A 14667-nucleotide genomic window follows, 5' to 3' on the forward strand; every position below is an offset into this window, starting at 1 on the left:
GGATTTGATGAAATAACAATATTGTGATGTCAAAAAAACTATCTAGAAATTATTTTGTCACATCAGTTAGGGTTCTTTCAAATATAATTATATAGTTACACATCTATTTATAGAAATACACATAACACAAATATGATCATATAATTTTGGATCATATTACATTTTATGATGTCTTCCAAGAAATATGACTCACTTCGCTACCAACAACCATATCCAAAGCCTTAGATATCACAGTGATTTATCATCATAGTCACTATCAATAATTTCTTAGTCCATTTCAGCCCAGAAGTAGATTTTCCTAAGTATTTTTTTTTGATGCTTTGTGTTGTTTGTTTCTTTCTTAATAGGACCATACATTCAGAGATAGAGAGTATGCTAAAAGTCAATAGTCCAACTCCTCTGATTTTTTAACTGTGGAAACTGAGACCCAGATTGTGATATGATGGGCTAAGGTCACAAAGATAAAGAGTAAAAAGAATGGAATGTGAAACATGGATCTCTTGACTTGAATCCAAAGCTCCTTCCACTATAGAATATGTTACCTCTAATAGATTTGGTAGACTTAATTCATCTATTTCACTCTCATCTAGCAAACACTGTGTGGGCAAAGACCTTCAATGAAATGAGTCTTAAAAGGAAAAAAAATGGAAGGGGAAGGGGAAAAAAGACAGAAAAAAAGACAAAAAAGACAGAAGTTAACAGTTTCTTCTAAAATCATTATTCTTGTGCTGCTTTGTATGTCAGAATGTTTCCTTTTTCAAAATTAAATTAATAGGTTTTTTTTTTTTAAGTAGAAAAAGTTTAAAGTAGGAAGGTTCACTTACAGTTTCTCCACGTTGTCCTGGGTGCCCAGGAAGTCCATCTTTTCCAGGTGGCCCCTGAAATTGAAAAGAGTAAAAGTAAAATTATGTTAGAGATTTTCAATCATCTGCTTTTTTATGTGCAACAGGGTTAAGGCTAACATTTTTTATCATGATTTATTTCCATAGATATAGCATATTTTTGGATATTTTGTTGATTTGATAAATGGGTTCAAGGCCTGCACTTTGTAAAATGATATTTTATAATAGTTCACCAAATAACTCATGTGCCTGGCAATTCATCTACTATAGAAAATGGCCTTATAAAAATTACAAATTTATATTTGTTTTTATGATTCCAAAAATTAATAACTGTAATAGGAACATTTTCTGATTTTTTTACAGTTAAAATTGGTATAATTTTCTTATACGTGATGATTTTATTTTTGTTAAGTATCAGACAATATTGTATTCACATTGGTTCTTTTCATTTTGGACATGCTATAATTCTGATAATTCATCCAGTATATGCCATGTGAATCCATCTCTCTACTTTCAGTCCATTTATTAGGAACATCAGTTGCCTGTACATGAAGACTAAGATAACAGAGAAAGACAGTGTCCTCTAGTGGTCATCAGATATTTCTACTGACAATAAGAAAAGGGGTGAAACAGAATTAAAAAGCAATGGACTTTTCCCTTTTTCATAAGACTCATTCAACACAAAACAAAAGGTTATGCTATACAATATAAATCCTGGAGTTCTGCTCAGGAAGCTAGTTAAATTCTGTTGGAACTATAATGTAAATTAAGCATTGAATAGCAAGCTACTATTTTGTGTCTATGGAAGGAAAAGAAAACATAAAAAATAGAGAACTGAATTACCAGTTAAACAGTATAGCCAAAATAAGTTGTTATAAAGGAAAATGAAAGGTATTTATTTATTATTGCTTGGTTTTATTTTGTTGAGACAATACACTGATAAATTAAGAATTCATTTCTTAACCATTTTGTCTTCCACTGCAATGCTGCTTGAGGGATGCACAGATCCAATAATCAGGGGCTTGGAGCTCTGTTTGGGTTTACATGCTGATGAATAAACATACCAATCTACATTCCTAGATCTTTTTGCCCATAAAGAAGTGATATATCATTCTTTTAAAAAAACAAAGAAAAATTTATAGTAAAAGATCCCTCATTGATAGATTTTTAGCTAATTTTTAACTATATTTGCTCACTTTTATTTCACATCTTAAATGAAAATTCAATTTAATTCAATTTAAGGATAGTTTTTTTTTCTCCAAACAATGACCATACAGTTTGTTCTAGTTTGCCTAAGATGGCCTTGGTTCAATCTGGGAAAAAGGATGTGTGATTTCAGGGTATAGGGAAACTACTTCTACCAGTAGAGGGTAACATCTTTATAACATGTAGTTTAAAGAATTATCTGTAATATTGAGAGGTTAAATGATTTGCCCAGAAGTGAAAGTTGAAACCATATCTTCCTGGCTTCAAGACCAATTCTCTATCTAATGGGATAGTCAGATAACAAGAGCATATGCTACATTAAACTTTACTCAATGTGAATAAATATAAAGGAAAGTCTGAGCAATCTGAGTAGACTTTCAGTGGCAAATTAATGGGAATATACAGACTAGAAATGTGCAAAGGATGGTCAGGAATGAATGACTTTTAATTTGTAGCTTTGGAAAAACTATTCTTGTTAATGAGATTGTAGATCCATCACTAGGTATCACTGAGTAGACTAATGTTAATAGTTCAGGTACTACTATACTACTATTTCATGATTTGCCTTATTTAGTCAAACAGCTGATATGGCAGATCAGAAATTAAATCATGGCTTGAGAAGTTCATATGGATCTAGAAACCCTGTTCTATAAGACTTAAAGTGCTTTGCAAAAACATTAAGGTACCTAGGACAGGATTTTCAAGTTCTTTTCCCCTGATGCTACATTCTACTACTGTGCTGCACAATAAATATGGGACATAGCCTAGATGCTACATCTAGGATGTATAGGAATCATGCAAATGCTTTATATTTTAATGGCTCAAACTTTAACTATACCAAGTTCTGTTAGAGCCAGTAACTCAGTCTACAGATTATAGAGGATAGAAATTGATTGCTATCTCTTTTACTGATTCTTTTCCATTGCATCTCTCCTTATGCCAAACTACATTAATTAATCTGGTCCACCCTTGAGGATGATTTCTTATTTAAGAGTCCAGATAATGGCTAAAAACTATATACAAAAATCTGAGATCAAAAGTAGTCTTAGACTGTTTACCCTGGAAGAAGGGTATATCTATCATACAACAAAGCTAATAATATAACATTATTGATCTTTCACTATTCCTTGAAATAAATGGTCTCCAAGGTCCCCTGAAGTCTTGAATCTATGAAATTATGATCCCCCTTCAGATTTGACTATAATATACTATCAGTGCATGACACTAATATGTCAAGATGTATTTTCTTGTAAGTATTTATAGTCTAAAATGGCAGCATGGAATAGTACCTCGAGTGTTTGTCATGATGTTAGTAAGAACTAGAGTCAGGCCTTATCTCTGCCAGTTTCTAGCTATGTGACTCTGGGCAAGTTATGGCATTTCAATGTTCTTAAATTTCCTAAGTTTTTTCTATAAAATCATATCACAGTAAGGATTCTTTTTATGCACAGGTTAGACTATATTATCATTGAATCTCTTCCAACACCCAAATTCTATAATTTTGTTTTCTGAGCAGAGGCAAATTCCATTCTTAGAATTCTCTAATCTGCAAATCAAGTAAGCCTTGATATACTGTGTGATTTCATATGTATTAAAATATGCATATGAACTGTGAAGAAATTGGGTATGTTTAGCTACTCTATTATGAAGAAGTGAAGGGAAAATAAAGATAGTATAAACTATGTTGTTCAGATCAAATTAAAAAGTGATGGTGAATAAACAGAGGTAAAATAAAGAACTAGAATAGAACCAAATATGCTTCAGCAGAAGTAATAAAAGGTATGGCTAGCAATCATGATCTCAGACAAAGGAAAAGCAAAAATCGATCTATTTAAAGGAGATAATCAGGAAAATATATTTTTTTCTAAAAGGTACCATAGACAATGAAGTAAAATCAATAAATTTTACAGTGTTTCTTTTATAGAGGACTCATTTCTCAAATGTATAGAGAAATGAGTCAAATTCATAGAAAGAAAAGCCATTTCCAATTGATAAATGGGCAAAATATGGACAAGGAATTTTCAGAAGAAAAAAATCAAAGATATCTATAGTCAAATGGAAAAAAATGCTCTGAATTGTTGATTAGAGAAATTTAAGTTAATTAATTACATTCTGAAGTACCATCTCATACCTTTCAGAAAGAATAAATGTCAGAAGGTGAGAAGGAGAATAAGTACATTAATGCACTGCTGCTGAAGTAAGGAATTGACCTTAACCATTCTAAAAAACAACTTGAAACTATGTTCAAGGTGCTATAAAATTTTGTATACCCTTTGATTCATCAATACTATTATGAGACCTGTAAACCAAATAGATGAAAGGAAACAGAAAAAGGACTTATATGTATAAAAGTATTTATAAAAACTCTTCTTGTGGTGGAAAAGTATTGGAAATTAAGGCAATGCTCATCAACTGGTGAATATCTTACAAGTTTTAGATATCGTGTATAAAGGAGGTGATTTCAGAAAAGCATGGAAGACCTATATTAACTGTCGCAAAGTAAAGTGAGAAGAAACAGATCATTGTGCATGGGAACTGCAATCTTGTAATAATGATCAGCTCTGAGAAACTTGTCTAATTTGATCAATACAATGAACCAAGAAAATTCAAAAAAAAAAAACCCTCATATTAAAAAAATGCTATTCATCTCTAGAGAAAGAAATGATGAACTCTGAGGGCAAATTCTTTTTATTTTGTTTGCTTATTTATTTTTGCAAAATGATAATGGAAAATATGTTTACATGATTTCATATGTGTAAATCATTATGTGCTTTGTCAATCAGTGGGTAAGGAGGTGGGAGAAGGGATAGAATATAAAAATCAAAATTTAAAAAGAAAAGTGTTACAAATAAATAATAGTTTTTTAAAGATGATGGTGACTTTTTTAAGAGAATGATATTGCATTTCTTTAAATGCAAATACACTCTCAAATTTCTATTGATAAAAGTCACCACCTTTGACATGTTTCAGAAAAGTCTATTTGTTCTGCACAGATGGGAGAAAACAGACCTATAGGAAATTTTATACGTACTACAAAACTAAATAAAGATTGTACAAATTAAATTTTGTCTTCCCAGGGGCACCTATAAATTTAGTTTTTTACCTTGTAAATAGAATTTAAAAAACCCTTTTTATATTTTAATAATGTTTTAGATCTGGGTTCCCTATTGTTGGAATTATCTCAACTGAAGATGCAATATATGACCAAAGCCAACTTTTATGTGCAGAAGAGTGAGGGAAAAAAAAATCTTCATTCTAGCATTCTATTTACTCAATCCAGTTATCTTTTCTCTAAAGAGGTCTTAGTGTGATAAGAAAGAATTTATTTTATTTCTTCTAGGAATAGCCTTTTATTATTTTCTCTTCTCAATTTCAGTCTAAGAGATGAAAATTTGCTTTTCCTTCTCTTGAAAACTTAAAGCAAAATATGCATGCTAGCTAAATGACAGGAATTTTGATTTCATACTAATATTTTTATCGTCTGGGAAATATAGAAAAAAAACTTATATTCTCTGTTATCAGTCACTCAACAAGCATCTATATATTGTCCCTTAAATCTTTGAAGTAGGAAAGTCAGGTCTCCATAACTATATTTTAAATTTCTGGAGTATAAGGAACATTTCTCATTCTTTTGTTTGCTTAGTGTTTAGCTAAAGGTCATGTACATAGCTAATGATCAATGGATGATTGAATAAATAGATTAGTGAATGAAAGAATTCATGAATGAGTGAATGAATGAATTAGGAAAGGCTAAGAGTATACATTCATCCAGTTTTGTATCAGAATAAATACAAGGTATGCAGGGAGAAATTGTCCATATTAATTCCCATCATGCATTGCATGAGCAACAATAAGTCTGTTTGAATTTAATTTTAATTTATGCCAGTACGTATATATCATGGATTCAAATTATACATGTAGCAAAACCAAGTCCATATGCTCATGAGTTGGGGGAAGGAGAGGGGATCTCAAAATCCTTGGCATTATTCCAGCTACAAGTTTTGGTTGAACCACTAGAATAGGTTATTTAAATAGTATTTTAACCTGACTAGTAGCTGCTTTGGGATATGTAAAAATTCATTGCATGGTAGGACAACCTGAAAGTTATAAACTGAACTATTTTGCAAATGTATGTAAAAACCTCATGAGAAAGACTTAGCAAAAGATTTAGAAATTCTAGAAATCATTTGGCTGGTGCTCTATCCACTGTGCCATCTAGCTGTATTATCACGATCAATAAAAGGATGAATAAGATTTATGCTCAAAAAGCTGTTATTATTGTCATAAAGAAGCAGCTAAATGGTTCAGTGGATAAAATACTAGCTCTGGAGTCCAGAGGACTTGAGTTCAGATTCAATCTCAGACACTCACTAACTATGTAACCCTGGAAAAGTCATTTAACCCTGCCTCAGTTCCTCATCTGTAAAGTGAGCTAGAAAGAAGGAAATGGAAAATTACTCCATTATTTTTGCCAAGAAAATCCCAAATAGGGTCACAAATTGATTACCCAACCAAGAATGACCAAAAAACAAAATTCTGTCACAGAGGAAGATCAACACATAGTTCAGTTAAAAAAGAGATCAGCTATAGAGGTCCTTCAGATATTCCTGTTTGCAGATTGGTGCATAAATTGCACCAATTCGGAGGATATTTCAAATCATACTACTAAATTCACTGGCACTCAAGATATGGGCCTAACAAGTATATAAAAAATACATGTTATTCAGATTAGAATATGTTGTTGGATGGACCAGAGATCTGGTTCATAAATCTACAGATCTTGGACAGATACTGAACAGATACATTGCATTTATCTTAGAATTGGAGAGGAAGAGAAAAAAAAACTAGATTGAATTTTAGAAACTTTGTAGTAATTTCTTTTCTTTCTTTCTCTCTTTCTTTTTTGCTGAGGCAATTGGGGTTAAGTGACTTGCCCAGGGTCACACATCTAGGAAGTATTAAGTGTCTGAGGGCAAATTTGAACTCAGATCCTCCTGACTTCAGGGATAGTGCTCTACCGACTACACCACCTAGCTGCCCCACTTTGTAGTAATTTAAGTAGTCAAACTTCTTGAAACTAAAACCCATATTTTTATTAATATTCTTACAAAGTAACATAAAATAAACCATATTTGAAGAAAATGGTTGGTCACTCATAAGCCAATGGAGAAAAATAGGATAAGAGTTGGTAGATGAAATACATATTCTCAGTCTCCAGACAAGATAACCTACTCTAAGATTAAGGTAATCACAATAGGCTATTACCAGGGTGAAAAGCCTAGTTTTAGCAGCTGAGTTCTTAAGGATTTTGACTATATTGTAACCTCATTAATTCAGGCTTCTCTAATGGAGATTTTGTGATGCCACAGAAGAGCAAAGCTGCAGTTTACTTTTGAAATGGGTCTATAATTATAGAGGATTATTAACATATTAATAGGGTAAACAAAACTGAAAGGGTGATGTTTCTCCACTTGTGAAAACAAAACAATTTGTTGGTACTTCTTATGCATCTATTTACATCCAATATAAATGGGGCATCACAGAATCCTGTCTCAAAACACATAATGATTACAAATTGTTCTGATTTTTCATTACAAGGAAAATCACTCAGTAAAGAAAGGGCTTGCCTCTGGCTCAGGAAGATCTGAGTTCTAGTTGTAATTCTGGATTATAGTGTTTGTGTGAGCATAAGAAATTTAGATTATTCATCAATGTCTGCTGCCCCCTTTTCAAAGAAACTATGGGACTACAAATTACACCTAGAATTATCTATACCAAAGAAAATCATGCTTTTGTCCTTGTCTTTTCCCAAATAAATAAAATATAACTTTTATTTGACTATATTCAATTAGTCAGAATTACTATCTATCTCTACCTATCTATATTAAGTTAGTAATAGTGAACTTCTTTAAAAAATAATCTATAATTTCTGTATATTAGTAGTAGAAGTAGCATTCATTGCATTTGTAGTCAGAGGCTCTGAGTTTAATTACCTGTTCTGCCACTTAAGATCTATCTGACCTTGAACAAATAAAATAACATCTCTGGGTTGTGACTTCCTCATCTATCAAATGAAGAGTTTGGACTACATGACTTCTTAAATTCCATTAAGATCTAAATCTCTGATGTTTTCTGCTATAGCTAAACAAGTAAGTCAAGGCCTACCTTAGCATAAGGTAGCAAGATTTATCTGCCTTGATCAAGGCCTTTAACCTCATTGACTCAATTTTCTCATTTATAAGAGACACCTTTTGGGGAAACTCCAAGCTCTAAATCTGTGATTCATTGAGTTAGAGTAATTACCTCCACTTATACCTTTCAGCTGTGATTCTAATGTCATTGAAATATTTTCCTAAAAGAAGTAAGTCAATCAACACTCTTTAGGTCATTTTGAGCTTAGATAACAACACTCCAAGGATGAGAATAAAAACATAAGTCAATGAAGTATTAGAAACTATAGTACTAGGTAAAGATGGATTGAGTTATCCCCATTACGACCTTGGAACACTATTCATCCCGAAAGGCATGGAGAGAGAAAGACAAGGCTGACTATCTGCAGTTTCCAAGAAAAGAAATAAATCATGTTTTGCCTGTTATGAGTTTAGTTACAGCCAGAATCGTCCATAGGACCTTAAACATCACAAGCATTGTAAACTATTCGACAGCTGGGAGGTTAACTGGAAATTTTAGCTGACACCAAGACAGGATAAAGAACAATAAAGATAACAACTGGATATGACTCTTTCTGTTTTTCTCTTAATATCAAAAAAGGGGAAGTGCTTTTCATCACTGTCAAGAGTACATAATGTGAAAGTAGTCCAAAGAGCGTTAAGTGCTAAATAAAAGCGAGATTATTTATTTAAGGAATCAGAAATTTTATATCTTCTCTGGCCTATTCTGTGCATAATACACCAAGTAACCTGGAGAATATTTAATTTTAAAGGGATGCAACTAAATGACTTCATTGGAACTTATATTCTAGACACATGAAATGGGGAAAAAACTGATAGGGAAGAACTGTTTTTGTAGATAGATATGCTGCATGATTTTTCAGTATGGGATTGTGACATCAAGTACAAAATAGCTCAGAGAACTTTTCATAAAGTAGAAAAAACGTCATTGTGACATCAACAGGATGAGAAGAGCTTAGAATGTTTTAGCAGCCATCTATCAAGGCCTTGTAATTTATTCAGTGTATAACCCATCTAGAATTTATAATCTTTGCAAGTTGCCTGAGGCTCAAAGATTAGGGGACTTGACCATGGTCACAGTTATCAAATGTCAGAGGTGAGCCAAGTTACTAGGTTTTGAAGCCAAGTGTATCAATTTATTTTCTATATGGCACCAGTTCACTTTTTGCCAATATTTTATATTAATTAAAGAAGGGGAAGAAAAATTTTTTCAGGGAAAGTCTTAAGTAAATACATTTAAGTTAGTTAAGTAGCAGGATTTTTTCAGTACCCAGGGTACAAGGCTTAATATTAGGAATTTCTATATCTTTTTCAAAGATTATACTTTATTTTTTTTCTTCAGAAGCAATCATTGTGCAATAATTACAATAATTACATATGAAATTCACATTCACAAAATAGAAACATTTACAAGGCATGCATTATTACTTGCCTTTTTGTGATTTTGTTTTAATTATCATTATTGCTTTGTGTTCCTTTTTACACATTTTAATAAATGAATTTTATTAGCATTTGTAGATAGAGACCATTTAACATGAGGACTCTCTTTCTCTCTCTCTCTCTTTCTCTCTCTCTCTCTCTCTCTCTCTCTCTCTCTTTCTCTCTTTCTCTCTCTTTCGTACAACAAAAGAAAAGAAAAGGAAAAACAATACTTACAGGGGGCCCTTTTGGTCCAGGAAATCCAACAGGGCCCTGAGGTCCTTGAGGTCCCTGAATTGGGAAAAAGGAAAAAAAAAGACCTATTATTATTACTTTTCATATGGGTGCTGGAGTCCCACAGAAGGTAGTTACAAATGAGAAAAAGTAATTTATGCGTTACACATGCTGTTATCAGCAAATTGCTTTAATTCCAATGCAAAACTATTGGTAAGATTTTCTGCAGGCCACACTACTACGTCAGAAAATATCATAGATAAAGTAAAAAGCATGACTTGCAAAATGAGAGCTATCATTTCAGTTTATTTTTAAAACTTTAATACCAAAAGGAATGAGACCAGTGCACTGTAGTAACAGAGCTGTGGAAACATAATGAGATAGACTCTAAGCTAATCTAAAAGCAACACGGATTTATCCTTGCTCCTCACTTCTATTATGTGCTGGGAATTACTTTGATATTCTTAACCTGAGGACACTGCAGGCCTTTGCTATTCATGCCAAATACTCATAGATGATATTTTTTTTTATTCTGAGTCAGGAGCTATTGGCATTTCACTATCCACTAGAGACAACTATAGAATGGGGATCTTTTATTCCACAACTCTCAGGAACAAAGTTCTTTAAAAAAAAAAAAAATGCACCTCCATCTTTCCAAATTAGCATAGGTGTGTTTCTGAGCAATGCAAATAAATACCAGTTTAATGTCATGGTCTATGGAACTCAGACTCTCAGGTTGAAGGATAAGAAGCAATTCTACAGAACACACTAAAGAATGATTTCAACTAATCACTGAAGAATTAAATATTTTCACTTTAAAGGTAGTTTATATTATCGCTAGAAATACTTGCTTTTTTCTCTTTTTTATGTGAGTAAAACTTTCTTCACTAGCCATTTTAAAAATTAACATCTAAAGTTATACAGATGTTCACTATGTGCCTTTAGAATTACTATTGGTTTGGTATTTTAATGCCATGTTTTCTAAAACTTAAAGAATCTTTTATTTCTTTTATTAATTAGGTAATAAAAATGATTTTTTAAAAATGCTTTTCTAAAGAAATGCTAAACTCAGGAAAGTATAAATTCATGGAAATTATCAATTGATATATACCTTGTCATATTTTAAAGATAAATAACAATAGTTGTTGTTCAATCATTTCTGATTTTTCATGACCTCCTTTGGGATTTTGCCGGCAAAGACACTTAGAGAGATTTGCCATTTCCTTCACCACCTAATTTTACAAATGAAGAGATTGAGGCAAAAAGAATTAAGTGACTTGCCCAAAGTCACACAGATAGTTTGGGGACAGATTTAAACTCTGGAAGAATAGGTTTCCCGACTCCAGATCCAGCAATCTGGCCTCTATGCCACCATATAATAATAGTAAAGTTTATCAAAAAACATAAGTGAGCATTTCCTAAACCAAGAAAGGTATAGGACTATTTCCAGACTTTACTTAGGATCTCTTAATAATTTAATGACCATATACTTTTTAAGGACATGTATGTTTGTGTGTTTGTTGAATGGAGAAGATGGTGGGTGATATGTGGACATCCTGTATATCTCTGAAAGTTACATTAGGCATCCAGAAAAATATAATTTAAAATCTTTTGAGGATTTTAGAATTAGATATGTCAAAAGTAACTGAGGACAATGATAAAACATTACTAAAAATGCATACAAAATTTCAGAATTATACATAAATTGAACCAATTTAGAATTTTGATAAGTCTAAGAAAAATATTTGTAAGTTGGGGGAATATATAAATTGTTACAAAACATAAAAAAGCACTAAGCAGAAAATGAACATTATAAAAACTTTTGAATAAAAATTTAGAACTATGAATAACAATATAAAATGTATTAATTATTCTTCAGTTAACGAAACAAATGTTTTTTTTTCTCTAATTTCCTAACTTCTGTCTTCATGTTTACTAAGCAAAATAGGTGGCATAATGATTAGATTGTCGAATCGGAAAACTAGAATTCAAATCCTGCCTAATATATTTAATACTTGAATGACTTAACCTTTGAGTGCCCCAATTTCCTTATCTGTGAAATGAGGGAGTTGGATTCAATTGCTTCTAAGATCTCTTATAGATCTAAATCACTGCTGATTATCTTTCAGATTCATTTTCTTCATGTGCAAAAGGTATCTAATAATAACACTGACCTAACTGGACCATTCTAAGGATCAAATGAAGCAAAATGATACTTTGGTCTGGATATTTGGTCTAGAGTCAGACCTGCATTCAAATCTGTTCCCAACCACTAATTAGCTGTGCTGTCCTAGTCAAATAACTTAAAGTCTTTGCCTCAATTTTCTCATCTGTAAAATGAGCTGAAGAAGGAAATGGCAAACCACTCCAATATCGTTACCAAGAAAATCCCAAATAAAGTTGGACATATTGAAAAACCACTAAACAGCAATAATTGTATTATTATAAGTATCCACTGAAATAACATATAAAGTGCTATAAATATTCTATTATTATTATTAGACATAATACTAAACTATACTGAAGTGGGTTTAAGAAGAGACTAGATGGGGGAATGTTCTATAATTTTGAAATCTTTAGTGTTCCAAACAAATAACATTTTTAAAGAGAAAGAATAGTAGACTTAGAATCAGTAAATACAAGTTTATGTTCCAGCTTTGCCTCTGTGATTTTAGGCAATTCACTTTATCTTTTATAATTTCATTTCTTTTATCTGTAAAATGGAGACAATAATTATATTTCCCCTCTCATAGGTTTATTGTAAAGCAAGTACTTCATAGTGAGTTTGAATAGCTATTGGGAAAAGAAACCAACATACTTTTTTTTAAAGATAAGAAAAAGAAAGCATACTATTCATGTGTGTTTGTATTTGTGTGTGTGCATATGAGCAAGCTAATGGAATAGTAGGGAAAATTGAGGGAATTTTTTGCCTTGAATAAAAAAATGAGAATAAAGACAATTATGCTGACTTAAAAATTGATATACAAGTGAGAGAAATAAATATATGTTATATTAATACCTTGTAAAGATGGTTTTGGGAACAAGACTCATAGCTATGATATAGACTAGTCATCTATTTTTATGCTCACTGTTCAGAGATTTTATTTTTGACATGTAGTATATCCAAATCAATGAAATTATTTTTAATTTCTTTATATTTGTAGCAATAAATAAGTATTTTCACACCCAAGACAATGGTGCTGTATACCTTTCTCACTCTGCTTTTCCAACTGCATTTTATTATGAAATCATAGCATCTTAAAGCTGGAAGGGACTTTAAAAATTACGTCGTTCAATCATCTCAATTTATGATGAAAGTATTTATTAAGCACTTACTATGCAGATAGGAATACAACTGAAAAAAATAGCCCCTGACTTTACAAAACTTACATTTTTTTTTTCTGGGAATGGGGAAGGCTGTTGGTAGCACATACAATTATATAGAAATAAGTGAATAGAATATACAAAGGAATAAAAATAATTTTAATACAATTTATATAGACATAAATGAATAGAATATACAAAGGAATAAAATAATTTTAATAAAAAGGGTTAATAATTGGAAGATGACTAAAGTGATATCTGAACTATGCTTTGAGGAGAGTTGAGAATTTTATCACACAGAGGCACAGAAGAAATACATAATAGGTAATGGGACTATTTATGCTAAGGCAGAAGATGATATATTATGTATGAGGAACAGGTAGTAGACTTAGTTTGACTGGAATGGAAGGTACTTTAAAGGACATAATGCGAAATAAGACTGGAGAGGTAGGCAAAGCCAGCTTGTGGAAGGACTTTAAATGTTAACTTGAAGATTATGAGGATGTGGAAAACAGAAGCACCAAATCAAATAGGTAACAAGTCAAGGGACAGGATTAGAACTGCATTCAACTGTAAACCCTGTATTTTTTTCCCTTAAAGAATTTATTGGACTATTATTTTGATTATCCTAAATATAATATGAACCTTTTTAAAAAACAAGTTTCACTTTTGTATACTTTTCTCTCAACATTTAATTTGCTTGCAGAGTGGAAAATAGAGTTCATGATATTTATTTTTATACATACAAAAACAGTCTCCCTATTTTCCATAATTCTTTAAGCAACTGAGAATTTTCTAAGGTGCAGGTAATGTTATATGTGAGTGTTTGCATATAGAAACTTTAATATTAAATTGAAAATAATATAAATTTATATGTACATATCTGTATTGCTTTGGGAAAGATGATCTCTGAAGAGAAACCAATGAGTTTTCCTACTGAATTAAATCTTTGATAACCAAGACTTGTAATAGACTCATTTTTCCCCTGAACTTCAGCAAATAAGTTACATTCCATTTGGGCATTAAGAAAATATTGACTCTAACCTGAAAACTGGAAACAGAATTAGTTTTGGAAAGAAATGAGGAAGTACAAAATTCATTGCCTCACAGAGTAGAAAATTCTGCCAAAAATAAAGCTTCTTAAAAAAAATCAAACTAAAGAAACCTTTTATTTTTCATCCACCAATATTTTTCTAGCTCATAAATATAATTTTATCCAAATCAGACCATCGTTTCCTCCCACCCCCTCCTAGTTAGAGCTTTCTATACATTTTATATTAAAGTGAATTTGTTTTATTTTATTTAAAAAAAAAAACACTTACTGGATTGTGATAACCCAGAAATAAACAGGTTTATGCCCTTGATGGGTTGTTTTAATTGTTTCTTAATTTTAAAAATGTTGTTATTAGGGCAAGAATTGGCAGACTACAAATTAATCTAGTTATACAAAA

General features: G+C 31.5%; 1 protein-coding gene across 2 annotated transcripts in view; it reads right to left on the minus strand.

Moving 5' to 3' along the window:
• The window catches only part of COL11A1 (collagen type XI alpha 1 chain), a 256417-nt gene that overhangs the window by 93370 nt on the left and 148380 nt on the right, over positions 1-14667 (minus strand). For both annotated transcript variants that reach the window (XM_031967174.1, XM_031967173.1), the window contains exons 36-37: positions 9896-9949; positions 825-878 (exon numbers count right to left, since the gene is read on the minus strand). In XM_031967174.1, coding sequence (XP_031823034.1) covers positions 825-878; positions 9896-9949 — 108 coding nt within the window. The remainder of the gene's footprint in view (positions 1-824; positions 879-9895; positions 9950-14667) is intronic.

This window comes from Sarcophilus harrisii, chromosome 4 (assembly GCF_902635505.1).
Source record: "Sarcophilus harrisii chromosome 4, mSarHar1.11, whole genome shotgun sequence".
Classification (NCBI taxonomy): Eukaryota; Metazoa; Chordata; class Mammalia; order Dasyuromorphia; family Dasyuridae; genus Sarcophilus; species Sarcophilus harrisii.